The 22,842-nt window shown below is 40.4% G+C and overlaps 1 protein-coding gene across 10 annotated transcripts in view; it reads right to left on the bottom strand.

The window, feature by feature from the left end:
* RBMS3 (RNA binding motif single stranded interacting protein 3) overlaps positions 1-22,842 on the bottom strand; it is an 819,111-nt gene that overhangs the window by 32,908 nt on the left and 763,361 nt on the right. For all 10 annotated transcript variants that reach the window (XM_005695513.3, XM_005695514.3, XM_018067046.1 and 7 more), the window contains one exon: positions 934-1,014. In XM_005695513.3, the coding sequence (XP_005695570.1) occupies positions 934-1,014 (81 nt within the window). The remainder of the gene's footprint in view (positions 1-933; positions 1,015-22,842) is intronic.

Below are 22,842 nucleotides of genomic sequence, written 5' to 3'. Positions count from 1 at the left end.
CCGCTGAGTTCTCACCACTGTCCACATAGCTCTATGCCTCTCCTGTCCTATCTTTCTGTCTCTGTCCAGTAAAACAATGTATAGAGGAAATGGATTCAGCCCAGTGGAAAGAGAGGAGAGGAGAAAGCTTCCAGCAAGGCCAACATGACTTTCTCACTCATGGTCTACACCAAGCAGAGCGGTACAAGTTCTCCTCCACCGTCTGGAGGACGTCATAGTCCCATCAGGGTTCACTGGTGAGAGCAGTGGTCCTTCATCTTCGGTACACAAAAGAATCACCTGGCATCCTTTAAAGATTCTCAGGTCCAGTCCACACCCTGGACCACATCAGACTCTTTGGCAATAGGACTGAGGCGTCACTATTATTTAAAACAATCTTGAATAATTTCAACATGCAGAAAATTTTGAGAACCAGTACTCTAATCCAGTCCCTCTTAATTTTTAATGCGCACCTTGATCCTTAAGGCCTCTTGTGAAAATGCAAATTCTAATTCAGTAGATCCGGGTAGAGTATGAAAGCTTTTGTTTCTAACAGGCTCTCAGGTGGTGCTGCTCATGTTGGTTTAGGGAGCACCCTTGGAGTAACAGGGCATCAGAGAACTGGCTTATTCAAAAGGCTTCAATGTTCCCCTTCCCCTTTCTGATTGTGGCTCACATTTGATGCAGTAGTTATTTGACCTTTGGTCTTTTCTCTAAGCATAGAAATAGCATTCCTCTGAGACCTGGATATCAAATTTGCTTGTGTTCTGTGCAAAGCAAGGCAAAGGCATGTTCAAGTAAAGTCCATACTTTCACAGAGTGAGCTTGCAACTGCCAACTTTCAAGTAGCACAAAAATCACAACTAAGGATTTGGGGAGTTTACAGTGGACCCTAGTGCATGAGGCTGAGATTTATCTGTCCTAACCTCATTCTGTAAGAAGAGACGGACTTACTTCAATGGAAACAGCCGTCGGAGGCACAGGCGTATACTGGGGGATGTAGGTCCCTTGCATAGGAGCCGCGGCAGTCATGTACTGGAGAAAATCAAAGAGAGAGGCAGATGAACTTGGGCATGCGGCCGGTGAGAACAGTGATAGCACATAAGACTTTTCCATGCGTGGCCCCCGCCAATGCGTGAATAAACTTAGAGTCTATTTTAACCGAAAATAACGCAGTTTCTAGCAGTATAGAATAGCCATCTCTTATTGATTCAGAACCAACAGAAGCCCACCTCTCTGACATCAGTACAAGTTCATTCTTCCCACCCCCTCATGTTGTCCTGAACATTCTGCATTAGCTCCCAAACATCTCACTTTCACATCCAAAACACAAATGCCTGCCAGGTGGGCAGGGATGACCTCTGGTTTTTTTCTCCCTTTTACTGCTAGCACATAGTAGGCTCTCAACAGATTATTTGTTGAATGAATAAATCATATTATGAAAAATAATTCTAACTAAAATAAAATAGAGGGATAATGTTAAGAAATACTTATCTACCAACAATCATAATTGGCAAATATTATCAATTCTTTTGTTATTTGATAGCTTTTTTTATATATAAATAAAGGAAATAGTGTTCCAGATCATGTTGAAATTGCCTTTTTCTCCTCCCCCCACTCAATGTCACTGACAGTATTTCCTTTTCCACTCCTTTAATTCTCCGAATTTTCTTCATCTAAATGAATGATACAATAGTTCAATCATTTTTCACTAAGTTGTAGGATTCAGTAAAATGTGTGTTGGGGATAACATGTATTTTGGCAACAAAAAATTGACACAGAAAAATTATATGCCCACCTCTGTAAGCACAAAGCGTGGCCCATATTCCTGTTTCTAAAATACATAGCCTCTGACAAGTTGAGGTTCTACTCTTTTGAGGATGGAATCTTCCATGGAATCAACTGTATTTCTGAGTTTCTAAAGCTGATCATCACAAAATTTCAGAGCCAGAATCATCTAATGAAAACAAGGCTTCTCAAAACACAGTTTCATTGAAACACTTCTTATGGAAACGAAAAGCCCATGATTCTTTATTCTTCTAAAGTCACTATGTTCACATATGAAGGGCACCCATAAATATGCAAAATCTAAATTACAATGTTCTGCATTGATAGGTACTTTCAGTATCCAAGAGGCATGATAATTCTGAATCCAGGGAAATAATCTGAATGGAGATTGGCTCATCAGATATTGTTTACTATTCATGGAGAAACAGAGCAACTCCCGACAAATGCTTCTCCATCCTAAACTAGCACTGTCCTACTAATTCTGTTTGCTGAAAATAGAGACACCCTTAGTGAAGCAACCCTAAATCAAACAAGCCAAACTGCTGCCCGTAAATCCATGTGTTACTGCTGATAACAACTGCGTGCAATTCCTATCAGTACAGAAACAACCTTGTAATGTGGACTAAGGACAACTGTTTGCAAGGCTTGGGGATATTACTAATTTAGCTTCATAGCTGAAAATTATCAGAGATTTCTGCACCCCATTCTCTGTGCTCTCACAGAGTTCATCACACTTCTATTAAAATTGTCCAGGCTCTCATTTTCCTAAAGGCATGGGCCAAGTGTTACGCATGCTTGCATCTTCCAACACCCTACGCTGTGCCTGGTACTTAGTAGAATAACTGTTCAGTGGCTGAATAAAAAGGCTATGAGAAGAAAGTCCTCTGTTTCCAATTACACATCTTGTATGCCTCTTAGCCATTGATCATTCTGAATTCTGTATAGAGACTTCCCCACCCCTATAAAGTGTTCATATAACTTTTAAACATTAGCCCACTCTGCTCATCACTGTCCCTGTGTGCTTAAGCAGACAGTTACTCAGGGATCCAACTGCTGTCAATTTTTCAACAAAATACAGACCTCTGGAGTTGCATTTCAGCAAATATTATTTCATATCTAGCACCCATGGCAAGTGTCTGCTTTGCCAACAAAACTGTCCCAGAAAGTGTTGGAGCTAACAGTCCCTTGGCTATTTCAGATGGATGGTTTGCTTATGACCTACAGGTTTTAGGTATCTCTTAATTTACTATTACCTACACTTTTTTTTTTTTTTTTAAGAATGTTAGCTCAGCTGGGGGAAAAAAGCTTTCTGTATTTCAGTGCATTTGAGCAATTCTGCATAATGTAGCCTCTTGGATATGACTGTGTGTGTGCTCAGTTGTATCTGACTCTTTGCAACCCCATGGACTGTAGCCCACCAGGCTTCTCTGTCCATGGGATTTTCCCAGCAAGAATACTGGATGTGTGGGTTGCCATTTCCTTCTCCAGGGGACCTTCCCAACCCAGGGACTGAGCCCATGTCTTTGCATCTCCTGCACTCCAGGTGGACTCTTTTCCACTAGTGCCATCTGGAAAGCTCTCTTTGCTATAGACACAGAACTTTAAAACTCCGAGAAATCAGGTTTCATAGAAACCTGCTGAAAGGAGACTTTAAATCAGTCTCTAAAACTTTTTAGCACTTATTGATTTTGCTTAAAACTAGTACTTTAAAGAATATACTTCGGAAAAAGTTTAATTAGCTATCAAAAATCCTAGTAGACGTGTAGAAAGTGGGAATATATTTTTACGGATAGAGTCAATATTCTTTGTGGCTCATGTTCTATGCTTTGGTCACGGTTTTCCAAGAGGAACAACACAACAGTCAAATGATACTCCCTCACTGATCTTGGTATTTTTTATGCCAGAGGTAGTAATTCCAAACTTAGCAATTGTCATCAGTGACGGTGGGAGTCCTTTTTATAAGAAGGCAGTGTCACTGGATACTGCCTGACCCACCCCTGCTCCAGTGTCCACATCACTAAGAAGGACTTTCTGTGAATTAGACATAGGGACATGGGCTGGGGCCACACAGAGCGCTATTCATGACTTCACATGAGAATCCGCCTCACTTTCAGACCTCTTGTGCCAAACTAGGGTTCTCCAGCAGTGTAGTTGGTGGAAAGCATCTTGTGCGATTCTTTTCTATAAGCTTCTTGAAATCACGCAGCTTTGTTCTGTCCAGTGGAAGGAATCAGTAAAGCTTCACACCTTCCATGGCATTTGATGAAGTTATGAAAGTAGCCAGCACTGAAGTGCTTATAGTTTAAATTCTCGGTCATCTTCTCTGCAGAACAACACCGAGTTAGGCAGGATGGCTCGCCCGTTTTACATATCGACAAGCTGGGGTACACTGTGAATGCACGCCAGTTCTGTTCATGTAGGATCGAGTCCACTTTTCAGCCAGCTTCATGACTTTTGAAATAAAATCCTAAGAGTTTCCACGATCGTGACTGTTGTGTGTTTACTTTCATCGCTCAGTCGTGTCCGACTCTTTGCGACCCCGTGGACTGTAGCCCGCCGGGCTCCTCTGTCCATGGGAACTCTCCAGGCAAGAATACTGGAGTGGGTCGCCATGCCCTCCTCCAGGGGATCTTCCCCACCCAGGGATCGGACCCAGGTCTCATGCACCGCATGCATATTCTCTACCACCTGAGCCACCAGGGGACCCCATGACCATGTGTAATATGCCAACTTAAAAAAATAACTTTAATAATTGGAGTCCCAATTAAGAAATATAGAATATAATAATGCCTTGGTTAGCATTTTATTGTCATTTCATTTCCATAGATTTTTAATTTTCACTTTAAACTCTGAATACCTAATTTTCTTCTAGAAGAGCTACTATCCCTTCCGCTTATTTTATAATTTAACTTTATGCTGCTCTTCTGAACAGAACTTACAGAGACTTTTTAGTATGAATGCAATCAGCTCAGTTCAACGTGTCGTGTATTTTTTTATTTAAAAGAGAAATCTTTCTGCTTGCTCTCTCTCTTTTTTTTTTTTTTTGGTGTCACAGAAAATCTAACAGAGCTGGAGAATGTTGTTTTAGAATTAGGGACAGGCTTATTTTAAATAAGTCAAAGCTATGGAGTTTTATACTCTGTAAGACTATTGTTATCTCTCAACAAACTTTTGCAGTAAAACTTTGCTGTGGTAGACATATATTTTCTAGCGTAAAGCTTCAAGATGTGACAGACTGGTAAAATTAGGCACAGGAGCTTATAGGAAATGGCTACTGTGCAAGATCAACTCTCAGCTTTAGGTAACTGGTGGAAATACCTCTGAACTTCCTCTGCAAGCATTCAGTTTGGTTTCCTTAAGAGCAAAGATAAACTACAGTCATAATTGATAATACGGGCTGCACAAATACGGTTTAGATCTCAGTGCCTAAGACTGCTTTCTTTTTATCCAGCTAATAAATGACAAAAACCTAAGAAGGACCTGTGATATAAAAACTCTGCTCTTTGACTTCATACATTTCTGTGGACTACTTATTAAAACCAAAATAAGAATGGATGTCTATCCTTTAAGCTAATTTACTGTACTGGTTTCTCTCAAAAACTAGAAAATATCTTCCATAATTCTTTCATGAGTACAAATTATTCTGTGTTTCTTTTTCTTTTTTTTTCTTGGATACAACCAATGGCTGATGGGAACCATATTATAATGAAATGATATAGATAAAATGGATAAATCCATATATTTCCCTGTTGGCGGCAGCTTAACGTTTTGACATTCCATGGATAAATCTTCTTTTTTGGTAAACAGGTTGATGATTTTCACATATTCTGAAAGCACTGGGTTTTCACATGGCGTTTGCTGGAAACCCAAATAGCCATTTTCAAACCCACAGAATAAATTCCAGACTCCATCACTTGTTCCAAGAAGTCTAGACACTGCATCACCAAGATAGTTACATGCAGAGAGAAAAAAAATGATGAAGTTAGAGAGGAATTGTGTTTCTACTTATTTAATTTAGAACAAAATATTTCTGTTACTATGGACTCGTTGATTATTTCTGAAGAAACAAAAAAGTGAAAACTCCAAATTTTTAGTCCCTGATTTATTTCCTTCCCAAAGCACAATGAAATTTTAGCAAGTTTTATATAGTTCCTGATGGCAAGCTTTTCCTTTTACTTATTTATACAGCAAAGGGAATCCCCACATTTCAGTTTTTGAAATTTCCTAAAATAATCAAACTTGCTCATTTTACATTATTGTTATATTATGTAGGTTCTTAAATGGGTATACCTAGTCCTTGCTATGTAAAGTGAGAGTTAGTTGCTCATTGGTGTCTGACTCTTTATGACTATGTGCATGGAATTCTCCAGGCAAGAATGCTGGAGTGGGTTGCCATTTCCTCCTCCAGGGGATCTTCCTGACCCAGGGATAGAACCCAGGTCTCCCACATTGCAGGATTCTTTACCATCTGAGCCAGTTCTTGCTATAACATTAAAAAACCAGTGTAACAAACTTTAGCAAGAGTAGTTGTTTAGGTCTTATCAAACTCAGATAGTCACTGACAAGGATAGAGGGAAGGCAGTTATGCAGAGAAAGCAGAAATTGGTACTGGATGATGCTAACAGCCTGAGGCATGAATCACTGTTGGGACCATCTAATACAGTTTCCTTTCACAAAAGAAGCTGGAGGATAAAGGAACAGCCTGAGTGGCTTGGGGGAGGCACAGAGTTACATTAGGTCAAGGTACTCCTAATACCTGAGTTCCGACAGTTATACTGCTTGGATTTGCAAAATTCTGTCATCTCAGAACTGGGGAGAGAATTAGTACCATTTCACTCGCTTACATTGGCTAAGTAGTAAAAGCTGCCTGGAGTCTAATTCTAGGAATGTCTTCTAAGTCTCCATGCCACTTGAAGGATGAGAGACAGTCTGCAGAGAGGAAGAGAGCTCAAGAGGGTCTCCTTGAAAGGGCAAAGTGCCCCCACCCACTAACGAGGACATCAGGGATGGACTCCGATGTGGATGTCCACTGCTCAGCTTTTCCCCTGCTCTGCCACTCCTGCCAATGAAACGGCGAGTAAAGTGGGTCCCCACATAGAACACCGATAATGTATCTTTTTGTAATGTTTTATGTTAGTATCAATTTAAAGCCTATTGACTTTTAAAGTACTAGTGGAGGTACAAAGTGGACAGCTATGAGTGATAAAATAATCATCCTGAAAGACTAGGTAGATGTGAATATAGATAGCAGCGTAGACTTCGCCTACTAGAAGTAAAAGTGCCTAAAGAGGAGAGAAAAGAAGACCAGTTAGTGAGCTTGATAGAAATGGGAGCCCAGAGTATATAGCCTACATCATCCTATGTAGTTCACCAGAACAGTTACTAAGTATAACCCAGAGAGCTGTGCATTAAACTTTGACAAAAAATACAGATGGTCATTGCTGAATCTGGAGTGAGGCCCATTTATTGCTGCCAGACACCAAAGAAAGGGACAAAGAAGAATCTTGGAGGGGGTGTATGTGTGTGTGTGTGTGTGTGTGTGTGTGTGTGTGTGTGTGTGTGTGTGTGTGTGTGTGTGTGTGTGTGTGAAACTTATAAAACTCTACCCACTGAACCACAGGGAGAAGCAGTCATCCCCACGTGATCACAGGCTATGGAGGCCTTCAACTCGGTGGGAAAAGCAATCTTCGTGACTGTACTGGAAAAAGCCAAAGCCCGTTAAGTTTTAGCACATGCACAGATCATTGTGGTAGCAATAAAAGTAAAAGAGAATACTGTAGAAATTTAGCTGATTAAGAAACTGTGTCTTCAAATTTGAACTTGAAACAACTGTGTAGATATGAATTCCTTCCTCCCCTCTCTTCAATAACTTTTTTTTGTATGATGGGTATCACAAAATGTAGAGAAAGATAAGAGAGATTTTGTGAACCACAAAGACCACTCAGGAGATAAAGATAAGGAAGTCAGATTAAAAACTGGGAACTAGAATGCAGGCAACTATAAAAGCATATTCACAGTGGAGCAGCAGGAATAAGAGACTCCCTGGGCTTAGTAGAGAGGGGAGGTGAGTAGAGAAGTAGTAAAGAATATTATGAGCAAACTTATGTCAATACACTTGACAGCTGAGATAAAATACACATATTTGCTGAACAGCACAATTAAGATGGATGCAAAAAGAAACAAAAATCTGCATCATTCTACATTTATATAAAAAAAGAATTAGAAATCCAAAACATTCTGAAAATCTTCAGCTTCAACTGGGTTCTCTAGAGAATTTTTCAAACATTTAAGGAACGAATCTTGTATAAGAGACTTCCCTGGTGGCTCAGAGGTTAAAGCGTCTGCCTCCAATGCGGGAGACCTGGGTTCAATCCCTGGGTCGGGAAGATCCCCTGGAGAAGGAAATGGCAATCCACTCCAGTATTCTTGCCTGGAGAATCCCATGGACAGAGAAGCCTAGTAGGTTACAGTCCACAGGGTCGCAAAGAGTCGGACGCAACTGAGAGACTTCACCTTCACAATCTTGTATAAATTCTTCCAGAGAATACTAAAGGAGGAGCACTTCTCCACTAATCTTATGAAGTTAGCACACTCCTTATATCAAAAATTGACAAAGACATTATAAGAAGGAAAAAAACAAAAAACTATAACCTAATGTCTTTCAAGAACATTTACAAAAACCTCCTAAATAAAACGTCAGCCAATCATCTCATGCATATATATAATGCTCAAGTGGAATGTATTTCAGGATTGCAAGGTAGGTTTAACATTTGAAAGTCAAGCAACATAATTTACCATATTAACAGATAAAGAAGAAAATTATATGATCATTGCAATGACTTAAAATATCTTTTATAAAATATAATATTGGCATATGAGAAAATATCTTAGCACACTAGGAATAGATGGAAACTAGGAATAGAAGTCTACAAACAAAACATTTATAGCTGACCTCACAGTTAATGGTGACACATTGAAGGCTTTCTATTTAAATTTTGGAACAAGATAATGACATTCAGTGCCATGTCTTCTATACTGCTTAGAGATTATAGACAGTGCACTAACGCAAGAAAAAGAAGTGGAAGGCACAAAGAGCAAAGATCACCAGTGAGAAACTAAGGAAATCAAGAGGTGAAGGTGTTTTGTTGTAAAATTCCAATAATAGATACATATTCTTAATTCTCTTATTACCAACATTCAGTAAAATTATATTGAGACCCTAGTACATACTAAGTACTAAGTAAGCATAAACTATAGTCTTAAGGCATGGGTTAGGGAACAGGACTGACAGAGCCCAGAAAAACCAGATTTCATTACTAACCCACTGGATGCCCTGGATAGTTCCTTTCTCCTTTATGCTCTGAAATATATAAATTATTTACTTTTATGTATTACTCATTATTGCAAATCTTACATTTACCACAGCATCCAGGAAAAGTAAGTTGGTATTTTATATTATTATTATTTTCTTTTGTTAGTCTCCCCTTGTTGTACTTGAGCTTCCTGTCTGTTTATACCCTCTTTGTTGCTTCTTAACATTCTCTATTATCTTTGTTTACCAGTATGATTTATTAATTGCAAAGAATTAAAAGTCTCTGTAAAGCAGTGAGCTCTTCAAATGAGAGAAGCTGTTGAGATCAAATTTACTTAAATCAGTCTCTAAATTTGAAAGGTTCAAGAAGAAGAAACCACTTTAAAAAATGACCTGGATAGTTCTCTCAGAAACATACATGAACAACTAATGTCCTCAGCCTCTCAGAGCTCGCTTAATCTTTTTTTCCAGGAAATGGAGTTTGCTTCTTTATTTTGGAAATGAAATAACTGAAGGACATTGTCAGGAAGATAAAAGTGCTCAATGTGCCTCAAAGCAGTGTTGTTTTCTACTTACGTCTGTGCCTAAAGCATTAAATCAGGCTATAGGTGAAGACACTTCAGACAAACTGAAAAGGCGCTCATCCAGATAGACACACAGAGTAAACTCCATTTGCACATGAAACGTTCCCTCTCAATCATCTGGGGCCACACGTCATAAATAATAACCACCCCAGTGAACTACAGCAGGCAAAGTCAACGGGAGGAAATGGTAAAGGTGACTCTAAATTATCCTGTAAAACAAATTTCAGTCTCTACAAGAGACTCAACAAACATACTTTTTGTGTGTGTTGGTTTTGAGTCAAGAGACTGTCAGATGTGAAGCTTGACCTACAGGACTAGTTAGAACGTTCACATTAGCTATTGATCTGAGATGCACAGGGGACAAGCGAAGGCAAGAAGCAGGAGAAGCAGAAAAGACGGGGCAATGTCCTACATAAGGAGGAACAGTGTATAAAGCGACGGTAAGTTGAAAACTGCAAAAGTAGAGCATAACGCTATTTGAGAAAACTGCTTCTAGGAACTGTACTCATTTAGGAGAGGGAAAAGAAAAAAAAAAAAACAGATTTAAACAGCACTGCCTTGTCCATGTTAGCATATATAACTCTGGCAGCACAGAAGCATGATGGAGGCGTTTCTGCTGAGCTAAGAGGTCCCCGTTCTTGTTCCCAAGGATGTGTTCAGGGTAAAGAGCTAAGGGCAAGGAGATGCGAGGACTGGGAGGAAGGGGACTTTCTGGTACCAAGGTCCAGATTCCACTCTTTGCCACCAAAAGCGAAGAACAATGTGTCTGACAATAGCTGTGAAACAATGGATAGACAAAGGACATCATCTTGGGGTAAATTTCAGCCCACTCCCATTAGAATCATCGTGACCCACACCATCTCAGATATACTCAGCTTTACCCAAATCTGACTGCTCACGGTTTACTTTGAGTTGCTTTGTATGATGGTTCAGAAAGATCTCAATTTGCAGCCATAAATCTCTTAGTGCAACATAAAATGGAGTCAAACATTCATACGCTAAAGGTTTTATGGAGAAATATTAGTCAAATAATGCATACAAAGCTCTTAGCAGAGAGCTGGGTATATACAAACAATCTAATAGATAGGAACCATCATTATTATTGATTTTATTTTTATTGGTATTATTATTATGAGAAGATGGAAATTTCATTATCTTAATAGCTTGGCAGGGTCAGAAATGCAGCTTAGGCAGGAAATGTTCATTTTTTCTCTTGGTAATCACACTAATAAGACACTTGGTATCAATAGAGGGTCCCAAAGCAGGGGTAACAGACACTTAACACATCTGAAGAGTGGAGGGAGCTTGTGTTTCTGAGAAAGAGGGAGGGGGAGGAAGCCAGGAAGACCTAGAGCAAAGTGGGAGAGCATGGTGCCCAGGAGCATGTGGGGAGGAAGGAAGGGTGGGGGGAGAAACTGAAGGGCATCTGAAGTGCAGGGACGCATCTGTACATTCAGTTTGAAACTGCTCACAAGCCCATCATGTGTCCATTACTGAGCATGACCCAGTCTTCCCTGATATTATTCTGGGTTGATATTTGAGGAAAAATTGGAAAAGGGGTGAATTTCTGAATCAACACAGTGTGGAGTAGACAGAGCAGAAAGAGGTGATTATATGGTCTTGAAGACTTAAATACATACTGCAGAAAGCTGTAGACTCCTAAAGGGCATGGGATTGGAGATTCCAGGCAATCTTATCTGGTTTCAAAGTATTTCAGGAGCCAGTGACATCTGGGTTACATTCTTAAACAGGGAAAGTAGACTTGTGTACAGAGGACTCACAAAGACTGAAAGTTGCCCCGAATCCTAATGTTTTCCATCAAATGTAAAAATAAGAAATAAAGGGTTAGATCATTGAGAGAAACAGCTGAGACGTAGTTCCCCAAAGAAATAAAAATAACGGCTATTTAAAAACCTAAAGAGGAAGATCAGAATTACACTTTTACGGTGGTGGTACAGAAGTCAGGCAAAGCCAAACAATCTGTATAGATACTGACTATTCTTTATTTTATCTCTAGACTTTCTTTGGCCTGTCTGATCATCTGACCTTGATTTCTATATACCAGAAGACATTAGTTTCTGTTCAGGGGACACTCCTTCACAAACTCACACTATTGACACTGACTTCCTAGAATGTCAATTATACACTTTTCTAGAGTTTAAGTTTTGTTTGTATTTCTTTTGAGAAAGGAACTGTGTTTTCCATGTCATTCAAAGATATTTAAAATTAAAGTCAACTGTGTTTAAGTGACTCATAAGTCTTCACTGTAAAGTAACTGTAACCCAATAAAAACAAACAAGAAAACCCCAAACAGAATCAAACAAAAAAGATATTATAAGTCCTACTTCTCCAAAGAAAGAATACAAATAAGCACATGAAAAGATGGTGAATAACACTAGTTATTAGAGAAATGCAAATCAAAGCCACAATGAGGCTACCATCTTACACCAGTCAGAATGGCCATCATTGGAAACTCTACAAATAACAAATGGTGGAGAGGGTCCTGCACTGTCGTTGGGAATGTAAGTTGGTGCAGTCACTTGGAAACCAGTGTGGAGGCTCCTCAGAAAACTAAAACTAGAATTACCGTGATCTAACAACCCCACTCCTGGGCACACAACCAGACAAAACTGTAGTTCAAAAGGACCCGTGTGCCCCTGTGTTCATAGCAGCACGGTTTACCATAGGCAAGACATGGAAACCACCTAAGTGTCTGCCAAGACATGAATGGATAAAGATGGGGTGCATATATACAGCGGAATATTACTCAGCTATAAAAAAGAATGAAATGCGCCATTTGCAGAAACATGGATGTAACCAGAGATTATACTCAGTGAAGTCAGAAAGAAAAATATAAATACCACATGATGTCACTTAGATGTGGAATCTAAAATATGATGCAAACGAACCTATCTGTGAAACAGAAACAGAATCATGGGCATTGAGAAGAGACTGGTGGTTGCCAAGAGACATGGGGTAGGGGGAGGAGTGGAGCTGGGGGGTTTGTTTTGTTTTTTTACCATATAGTAGTAATAGTATTAGTTGCTCAGTAGTGTCTGATTGTTTGTGACCCTATGGTCAGTAGCCCGCCAAGCTCCTCTGTTCATGGGATTCTCCAGGCAAGAATACTGGAGTGGATTGCTCTTCCCTTCTCCAGGGGATCTTCTCAACTGAGGGATGGAACCTGGGTCTCCTACATTGCAGGCAGATTACTTACCATCTGAGCCACCAGGGAACCAATCCTCAAGAAGGAGCTGGGAGAATTCTGAGAACAGACTGAAGTTGGTTTTGATGCAGGAAAGAAGAAGCTATAGAACTCGAGTTGTTTGGAAAAGTCAGGGAGAAGGAGAAGAAAATACCTAGTGGAGTGTGGGAATCTGGAATAGTGCCCAACAATGTCTTTATTTGTATTGACCCTGAATGGGCCACCAAGCACTAGATCTCAGGTGTCCTGGCATATTTCTGCTAGTCTACCAGCCCACTTTCTTACATAAGATTTGGATTTCCCAGACCTTCCCAGTGTTACTACAAGTGAGATTTCTCTAGGTACCACTCATCTAACTTGTTTGTTCTATGGATTTGGGGATACTGACTTTTCTAAACTAAATCTCATATACTGCCTGTGATCCAAGTATCCTATTTCTATCAGAAACTTTGCATACATTCAAACTTGTATGCTACCCTCAGTAAGTTATTTTAAATACAAATGCCTCATGACAATGAAACAAACCTGATATCTGCAGGTTTTTAACAAACATTGCAACAAAACATTTTGCTCTGGATTTCTTTTATTCAGTATCTTTCAAATGACATTCCATGGAGGGCTATTCCAAAGAATCTTTTTATGCGTATTCCACAGTCTTGTTTACAAGTTAACAACTTTGAAAAATGATGGAGTAAATCAAGCTAAGCAGGTACTTTTATTTTTGTTTTACTTGGAGATGAGGTTTCCTTTCTCTCTTTTCAACCTCCTTCTTTCTTTATATCCACTGTTTTTTTCCCCATCAGTACTTTTCCATCTTTAGTGTGCAAATGTTTATTGTGAATCTACAAGTATCTCTAAGAAGGGAAATGCAATTTCCCAGATGTGCTGGACTTCGACACTCTTAATTGTTTTAACTACTATAATGTCTCATGAGATGGAGGAGTAATCTCGAGGACTCTGGTTCTCAAACCTGTCTTTACGTTGGAATCATCTGAGCTCTTTGAACAAAATACTGATGCTTGGGTCCCACCTACAGAAAACTGGATTTAATTGGCTTGAAGTGTGGCCTGGGAATTAATATTTAATGCTCACCTGGTAATTCTAATATGCCATAAAATTTTTAAATCTGCTACCCTAGAGTGTGTTTGGAAAATTATGCTTATATATGTTCCCCAAAGAAATCTATAACTCACATAAATGATCAAAATATTAAATGCAAGTGATTTATGTTGAGTACTTTGAATGTTTGCTATTCTTCCTTGGAGAGTCTTGGATTAAGGAAAATAAAACAGGAAAAAATATATATACCCCTGAAGAAACGGAAAACAATTGTGAAAGGCACAGTGGATAAGTAAGTATATGTCCAATAAAATGTCTTCCCGATTCTACCCAGGATCCTGCACTGGCAAAAGGCTGGGGGGAGGGTGAAGAGCAGGAGAGAAAAGTACAGCTGTCCTCATTAGCCATGAGTCACAGTGAGGCTGGGAACAACCAAAGTCAACTTGGGTGTGAAATTGGGGGCTCAGTTGAAAGCTTTGTTTCTAGTTTTATGTATTTTAGAAATACAAACAGTGAATAATCAGGATTAGATGCTGCCAGTTACAAAAAGAGCTTTAATACCCAAGTATGGCAAATCCTCTTAGCTGTATTTGACACCAGTAGAAAATAAAGAAGGCCAATTTAGCTACTGTCCTAATTATGAGAGGCTCAAAGGAATGTGCTGGGGAAGCAGATACTTGTAGATGACATATGAGTCCTTCCCTGGACTCATGGGCTGCAAAGAACCTTTAAAAGGACCAAGATTCTCTCTCTATGAAAATAAGATATACTGGTCCTTGGTCCTTTCGAAAATGGAGTGAACACTTGTGACATTAGCAAGGCCTCCCTGAAGTATGGAGTGTGAGTATGAATCTAATAGAAAAGGGAGAAAGATGGCCATAGCCTTTCACACCTGGGAATTACTGCTGATATGTTTGTCAACAAGTTTGGTTCCCTCCCCTCCAGATTAAGAGAGGTTAATCTGGAGCTCCTGTTCCTGTCTGGGGTCTCCCTAATCCTAAAAGTATCTCAGGGAACTAGCCATGCCTTAATGGACACACACATTACACCCAAGTGCCAGTTCACATGGCTCCTTGTCTTTGTAGCTCCTGTATATATCGTGATGGGCTGTGTGCCCTGAGAGTTTTGTGTGTCCTGAGCTCAGTTGCTCAGCTGCGTCTGACTGTGACCCTATGGACTGTAGCTCACCAGGCTCCTCTGTTCATGGGGTTTCCCAGGTAAGAATACCGGATTGGGTTACCATTTATGACCCCAGGGGATCTTCTCAACCCAAGGATTGAACTCGCATCTCTGGCATTGGCAGGTGGATTCTTTACCACTGAGCCATGAGGGAAGCCCCTTGGGTGTGCTATATAAATTCAGATTGGGAATTCAAAATTCAAATTCAGAGCTGGGAGTTCTCTTTCTCACCAAGGACCAACTCTTTTCATGTCTGACCTAAGTCCTTTGGTCTTTAAAAACACATCACACAGAAGGAAGGAAATCATACAAGACAACAATGATATAAAATAGGATTCTAGAAGGAAGGAAAAAGTTAGAATAATAGACGATAATAAACATTCAACTTTTATTTCATCATAAATTTAATCCTCCACTGTCAAGTGATTCATCCTTCCCCCATTCGCAGGCTGCCTGGCTGGCAGCAGTGTGATCAGACTGGGTTGAGCTCCAGAACCACCTGGAAGGCAGCTAAAGGCAGCAGTGCTGGGCTCGTGGCCAGTTTTAGACTGGTTAGTAGTATATCTGGTGTGGGGCGTGAGAACGGTATTTCTAAGTTTCTCTTGTCATCTCACTCTGCCCCTGGGGGAGGACTGAGGTAAGGAAGAGCTGGGGACGGGCACCCGCTGCCCCTCCCGAGGCCTGAATGCGTCAATACTCATTTTCATGAAACAGAAGTTAGCGACCGTAGAAAAAGGCCCGTGAGGTCTGAGTGGTTGTGCTCCACTCTTCATGAGACTCCTAAGGGAAGGTACCTTAGAAACTGGGCCATATACACATGTGTACTTTAGCGTCATGTGAAATTAGCTCTTCAAAGGAGCTTGAGGTCTAAGTGGCTTGAATGATAAGTACAAATGCCATGGGTGTGAGCTTTAAAGCAAGCAAACACCTTACAAAGTATCAGTGAGAGAGCAAATGATTCAATTGAGGTTAGGGGATTAACAAAACCCTCAAGTCTTGGCCTGAAGTAGCTGAGTTCAAGGCCATCAATCAAACATAATTCCTAAAGGAATGAAAATAACAGAGACGTTTTACTACATGCGTGTTAAAGGAACGATAGCAATGATAGTAATAAAAAAACCCAAAATGGCTATTTATTTTACATTTATATTCAGTTTTATACTGAAAAAAATCAAGAGGAAAACATCTCTTTGAGAGCAAGAAATTCAAGAAGCTAAATCTCACAGACATAAATAATCAAAAAGAAAGGTTTTCAAAAGACTAATTGATATTTGTTCCCTATGAATACTGTGAATCTGCAAGAATTTTCAATGTCATTTAGAAAACACTTAAATTCCCTATGGACTGTCAGGATAAATTAGGACAAAACAAAATGAGAAAGAGAGAGGGGTAGAGAGCATAAACTCTCCTGCTAGATGAAAGGGTATCTTGTTTGGTCCTGGTTGAAAATCCTATTTAAGGGAAAACGGCCTTATGTCCACTGGCTGGCTGCCTTTTTTCAGTAAGTTCTCAATATAATAGAGCATCACTAATGGATTGGGTATGGTGCTTTTCCATTTTGTTAATGAAAAAAAAAAGCTAAAGGCCATTACTTGTTCTGATTACCATGCACAATGATGGTGGGGCACTTGGATGTATGTCTTCCAAAGAATGTGCAACAGGCATGACACAGGACACTGAAGAAATGATTTAAGAAATGACACACACACACACACACACACACAGAGGAATGAGGCAAATGTGCTATGTCGTCGAGACCAGTACGTTAGCAATGGTGTCTATGTGAGGGTCCTGAACAAGGAAAAATAGAAAAGTACTTTCAGAAGGTAACTCTGGGGAATCCATTATAATGATATTACTAAGATAAATAAATGTGATGACTACCTGGGAAAAACAATGAACAGAAATGAAACTTTTCAGATAAGGCATTGCTGAAAAGTAGTAGCTATATTTCTAACAGACACATTGTAGATTTCCACTAATATTTGGAATTGTTTCCTATAAAGATCTCCTCTTAATTCTGCTTTCTCCCAATCCTTTCACTTTTTCTCTTACGTTCTTGTTCTTGAGAGATTCCTATCCCATTCAGAAAGCTTTCAATATTCATTCAGATTTCTAAACTTGTTGGGAAATGTCTGGCTATTTTAATCTTTTGAAATTAAGGTTAGGAGACACTGAAGTGTCTCTATCCAACCAGTATTCTTCTGTGTAGGCATTTTCTAGTCAATCAACAAATACTTATTAAATACCTACTTCGATGCTACTGGGTCATACAGACATTAAGTAAACAGAAGTAGTCCCTGCTCTAAAGGAGCGTATAAACTCTAGAGGGCGCAAAAGGTAATTAAGCATAAAATTAAGACCGTGCGTTAAATTTTATGATGGAGATATTCCCAGGGACCTATGGGAATAAGAAACATCGGTAACTCTAGGACAAGATGGAAGGAAGAAGGACACGTCCAAGGAGAAGGAAACAAGCCCTGCAAAACAGACTACAGATCCCTGCTGAGAAAGCCTCAAGTCGAAGGACAGAGGAAACAGCATTCCAGCTAGAGAACAGCTCACAGCTCTCACGCTCTCACTTATATGGAGGCCTTGGGGGCTCGGCCCATCCTGGGAGCCGAGAGCAGTGCTGGAGCACAGGAGGAGTAGAAGGTGAGCCTGGGGCAGCAGGCCCAGGGGCAGGAAGGGCTGTGGACGTGCGGTAAGGACCGAGGGTGATGCTTAGAAGGCTGTGGAAAGGATCGAAGGTAGGCCATGTGTGTGGTACAAATATGGCTCTGGCGGCTGGAGAGAGAATGGATTAGGGTGGGTGACGGCTTGAATCAGCAAGACCCATCAGCTGGAAGGAGGGCTAATCCTGCCAAGGGATGACAGAGTAACTTCCTGGGGGAACGTGTCTGCACTTTTAGAGATAATGCAGCCAATCTGACTCACTTAGTACTGTCTCCCCATTTTGTCTTACATACTGATTCGGAGTTAAAGTCAATGCTGACTTCTTTAATTGGGGGTGAGACTTCCCTGGTGGCTCAGATGGTAAAGCATCTGCCTACAGTGTGGGAGACCTGGGTTCATTCCCTGGGTCAGGAAGATCCTCTGGAGAAGGAAATGGCAACCCACTTCAGTACTCTTGCCTGGAATATCCCATGGATAGAGGAGCATAGTAGGCTACAGTCCATGGGGTCGCAAAGAGTCAGACATGACTGAGTGACTTCACTTCACTTCACTTTGTTTAAAGACTACTTTAGACTTATTAGACCTCCCTGGTGGCTCAGACAGGAAAGTGTCTGCCTACAAAGTGGGAGACCTGGGTTCAATCCCTGGGTTGGGAAGAACGCCTGGAGAAGGAAATGGCAATCCGTTTCAGTATTCTTGCCTGGAAAATCTCACGGACGGAGGAGCCTGGTAGGCTAGAGTCCGTGGGGTTGCAGAGTCGGATATGACTGAGTGACTTCACTGTCCTTTCTTTAGACTTACAGAAAACAGATTCGTGGTTGCCAAGGCGGAGGGCATGTGGAGAAGGGAAGTGTTGGGAGTTTGGGATTAGCCAATACAAACTATTATATAGACAACAGATAAACAACAAGGTCCTACCGTAATAGCAGAGGGGACTATTAATGTAGTCAACATCCTGTGATAAAGCACAATGGAAAGAATATAAAAAAGAATATATATCTATACATAACTGAATCACTTTGCTGTACAGCAGAAAGTAACGGAACAAATTAACTAAACTTTGATTAAAAAAACACTGTTATATTTTCATTAACAATTTGAGCTTTAGTGCCTTGCCACCAGGAATAATAGGAAGAGCACAGTCCTTGACTCCCAAATCTCCATGGACCTACGATCTAAAAATAGGGGAGAGAGTAGTGAGGGATGCACACGTATCTATACAACAGGCACCCACAGAGGACTTTGAAAGTTTGAAATGAAATGAGATCACATCTGGCTATGCAAATCAGTAATGGATCCGTGGGAGGGAGAGAGCATTTCAGACAGGTAAGACCAACAGAAACTGCATGTGTGGAAATGGAAGAAATTCCAGGCTGAAAGTCAGCGAGAGCAAAGGCAAGAAAGAAAATACTCATGGCCAAACACATCCTACAAATAATTATGACCAGTGAATGGACAGAGTTGTGGAGGCTGACAGTAGGAATTACAGTTGGTTAAAGCAGCTTGAGGATTATGCAGCCTCAAACACAGGCTGACGAGTCCCTCTTAACATTTGCAGTTGAGATGAGCTTCTTGACTGGGAAAATAATATATTAGGAGTTTCCCTTTCCAGAATTTGAGTATAGCGCACCTTACCTCCTAGAAGGATTGTAGGCAGCTTCCAAATGTATATAAAATGTTATGAGAAAAATGAGACCAAGAGAAAGGAAATACAGCGAGGCTAATAAAATAAACGCCATTACAATTTTTCAGAACTATTTAGCAATGGATTACATGATTCTCTGTGTCCATTATAGGTAAGAAAATAAACCAGATGCGTAGAAAAATTATTCCCAATGTGGAGGCAAGAGAGACATTTCTCCCATTAGTCTGAAAAGAGCAGGTAGTGCGTAACCTCATGAAGAGCAGCTTTAAAGTAAACATGTAAGTTTCCAAGGGCTATTTGTCATAGACCCCTTCAAACACAAGTAAATGGCATTGTGCCTGTGAATACTTCAGGAAAAGCTGGTGTTCAGGGGGTCAGTCATCCGAGTAAGACAGCTTTCGCAGATTAATCCAGGGATATAGCTTACATGAACCAAGGAGAATGGATATAGTGTACATTATCCAAAGAGTCCTTCCCAAACTTTATTTTCTCTTAGCCAAGGTTCTGAAAGGTACGAATAGCAGTGACTTTGGAATTGTTATATGTCTTGACAAGGACTTGGAATGCAGCTTCTTTGCTGCTGGTTACACAGGGAACCCTCTGTTTTAACCATCAGCCACACTTGGCATTGTATGGATAGTGTCAAATTAAAGAAGCTAAACAGAATTTAAGAGAACCTACTCACTCCACATAAAATAAGCCCCTTCTATTTGGACGTCAGATTCTTCTCAGAAAATTTTTAGTTCTGTAAACACACAGCATCATAACTCTGTGTGTCCACAGTATCTTTGTAGAACAATCTATGCAAACTGTCTGCAGCTTTGAGTGGTGAAGTCGTTCTGGTATACACTGGCAAGCACGTTTGAGGCTTGTTAAAAAAGATGACTTCAGATTCAGAGATCTAATTTCTTCTTTCTGGCAATAATCATATGGAAGGATAGTTATCAACTAAGGTAACCACTAATTGTTTTATTAAGACCATATGTATACCTATGGCTGATTCATCTTGAGGTTTGACAGAAAACAGCAAAATTCTGTAAAGCAATTATCCTTCAATAAAAAATAAGTAAATTAGAAAAAAGACCATATCCTTGCAAATAAAAAGTTTAAAATGTTAATCTCAAAACTGATTCAGGTATTTGTGAGAAGGATGAATAAGAAAGAGAAGGGCCAGGTGTCGACATTAGGAAGACACTGAAAGAATATAATTTAAAGGTAACAAGGGTGCAGCCTGGATGGGGGTTAACAGAATGGAATCCAAAGGACAAAGTTGAAATATATTCCATAAGTAGAATTTACAAGAAAAAGGAAGCTTGCCTGTGGTTACACCAAGCCAAAATGTCTCTGACGTTTTGAGCACAATTGCCTGGAATAAAAATCATTTGTCAATGTATAAGAAATTCTCTATCCTTTCTACTCCAAGCTCAGTGGAATATTAAATCACACGGCTTTCACCCAGGAAGAAAATCTCTACTCCAAGCCACTGTCAAAGACTGTAACAACACTAAACTCACAGCTACAGTTTCTTTGCAAAATTCTGGCTTAGAGAAATACCATTTATAGAGGTTTGCTCCAATCCTAGGGGAAGTCTGGGAAAGAAACTGGATTGGGAGGAACGCTTATGAGACTTAAATTGTGAATATGAAGTTTGAACTTCCGTGGGGCCATCCAAGAGTGGGGACAGTAGGAGGTGCATTTTTAGGCTTGGAACTCAAACAGAGGTAGGATGAGCAATCTAGATTCAGAGGTCATCTCTATGGCAGCTTGAGCTGAGGGAGTAGATGACTTCATTGAGGAAGAAAAGAGAGAAGAGCAAAGTGCTCTGGGACCAGCATCCTGAGAAACAGGAAAACAAGACAGAAACGGATCTACACTTTTTTTGAAGCCAAGTCAAGTCACCAGTGGATAAATACACAATGAAGAAGACGCATGGGGCTTAGAGAATAATCAATGCTGTAAAACCAAAAGGAAAAATGAAAGGATTAACATAGATAAAATCAAGAATACAAAGGGTTAACACTGACAGAGATGATCATGAACTGACCAAATACAGGAATATAGGAAGAGAAGAGCAACAAAGAAACGGACATTTGAAGTCAAGAGAACACCTTTGTGGGAGATCAGATCAATCACTAGGGATTTCCCGGGTGGTTCAGTCATTAAGACTCTGCACTTCAAGTGCAAGGATGCAGAGGGTGCAGGATCCATGCCTGGTTGGGGAACTAAGATCCCATACTGTGGCCAAAAACAAACCAAAAATGATCATCTCCGTCTTCTCATAAGGGAGGAGATGCTCACCATTCTCACCATAAAAAGCAGGACTCGTGTTTGAAGTTTGAGAAGATCAAAAGGTTTTAAACAGCCAAAGGAGCATAAATGTAAGTAAGGGTCCACAGTACAGTTCAGTCGCTCAGTCGTGTCCGACTCTTTGCGACCCCATGAACCGCGGCACGCCAGGCCTCCCTGTCCATCACCAACTCCCGAGTTTACTCAAACTCATGTCCATTGAGCCAGTGATGCCATCCTGCCGTCTCATCCCTCCATCATCCTTTTCTCCTCCTGCCTTCAATCCTTCCCAGCACCAGAGTCTTTTCAAATGAGTCAGCTCTTTGCATCAGGTGGTCAAAGTATTGGAGTTTCAGCTTCAACAGCAGTCCTTTCGATGAATATTCAGGACTGATTTCCTTTAGGATGGACTGCTTGAATCTCCTTGCTGTCCAAGGGACTCTCAAGAGTCTTCTCCAACACCACAGTTCAAAAGCATCAATTCTTCGGTGCTCAGCTTTCTTTATAGTCCAACTATCACATCCATACATGACCACTGGAAAAACCATAGCCTTGACTAGATGGACCTTTGTTGCAAAGTAATGTCTCTGCTTTTTAATATGCTGTCTAGGTTGGTCATAACTTTTCTTTCAAGGAGTGTCTTTTAATTTCATGGCTGCAATCACCATCTGCAGTGATTTTGGAGCCCCCCCCCCCAAATAAAGTCAGCCACTGTTTCCACTGTTTCCCCATCTATTTCCTATGAAGTGATGGGACTGGATGCCATGATCTTCGTTTTCTGAATGTTGGGCTTTAAGCCAACTTTTTCACTCTCCTCTTTCACTTGCATCAAGAGGCTTTTTAGTTCCTCTTCACTTTCTGCCATAAAGGTGGTGTCATCTGCATATTTGAGGTTATTGCTATTTCTCCCGGCAATCTTGATTCTAGCTTGTGCTTTATCCAGTCTAGCATTTCTCATGATGTACTCTGCATATAAGTTAAATAAGCAGGGTGACAATATACAGCCTTGACGTACTCCTTTTCCTATTTGGAACAGTCTGTTGTTCCATGTCCAATTCTAACTGTTGCTTCCTGACCTGCAAACAGATTTCTCAAGAGGCAGGTCAGGCTGGGCTTATAAAGAATCAGT

This window comes from Capra hircus, chromosome 22 (genome assembly GCF_001704415.2).
Source record: "Capra hircus breed San Clemente chromosome 22, ASM170441v1, whole genome shotgun sequence".
Lineage (NCBI taxonomy): Eukaryota > Metazoa > Chordata > Mammalia > Artiodactyla > Bovidae > Capra > Capra hircus.
Note: the sequence above shows the minus strand (reverse complement) of the source record. Positions and strands in the feature narration are given on the sequence as shown.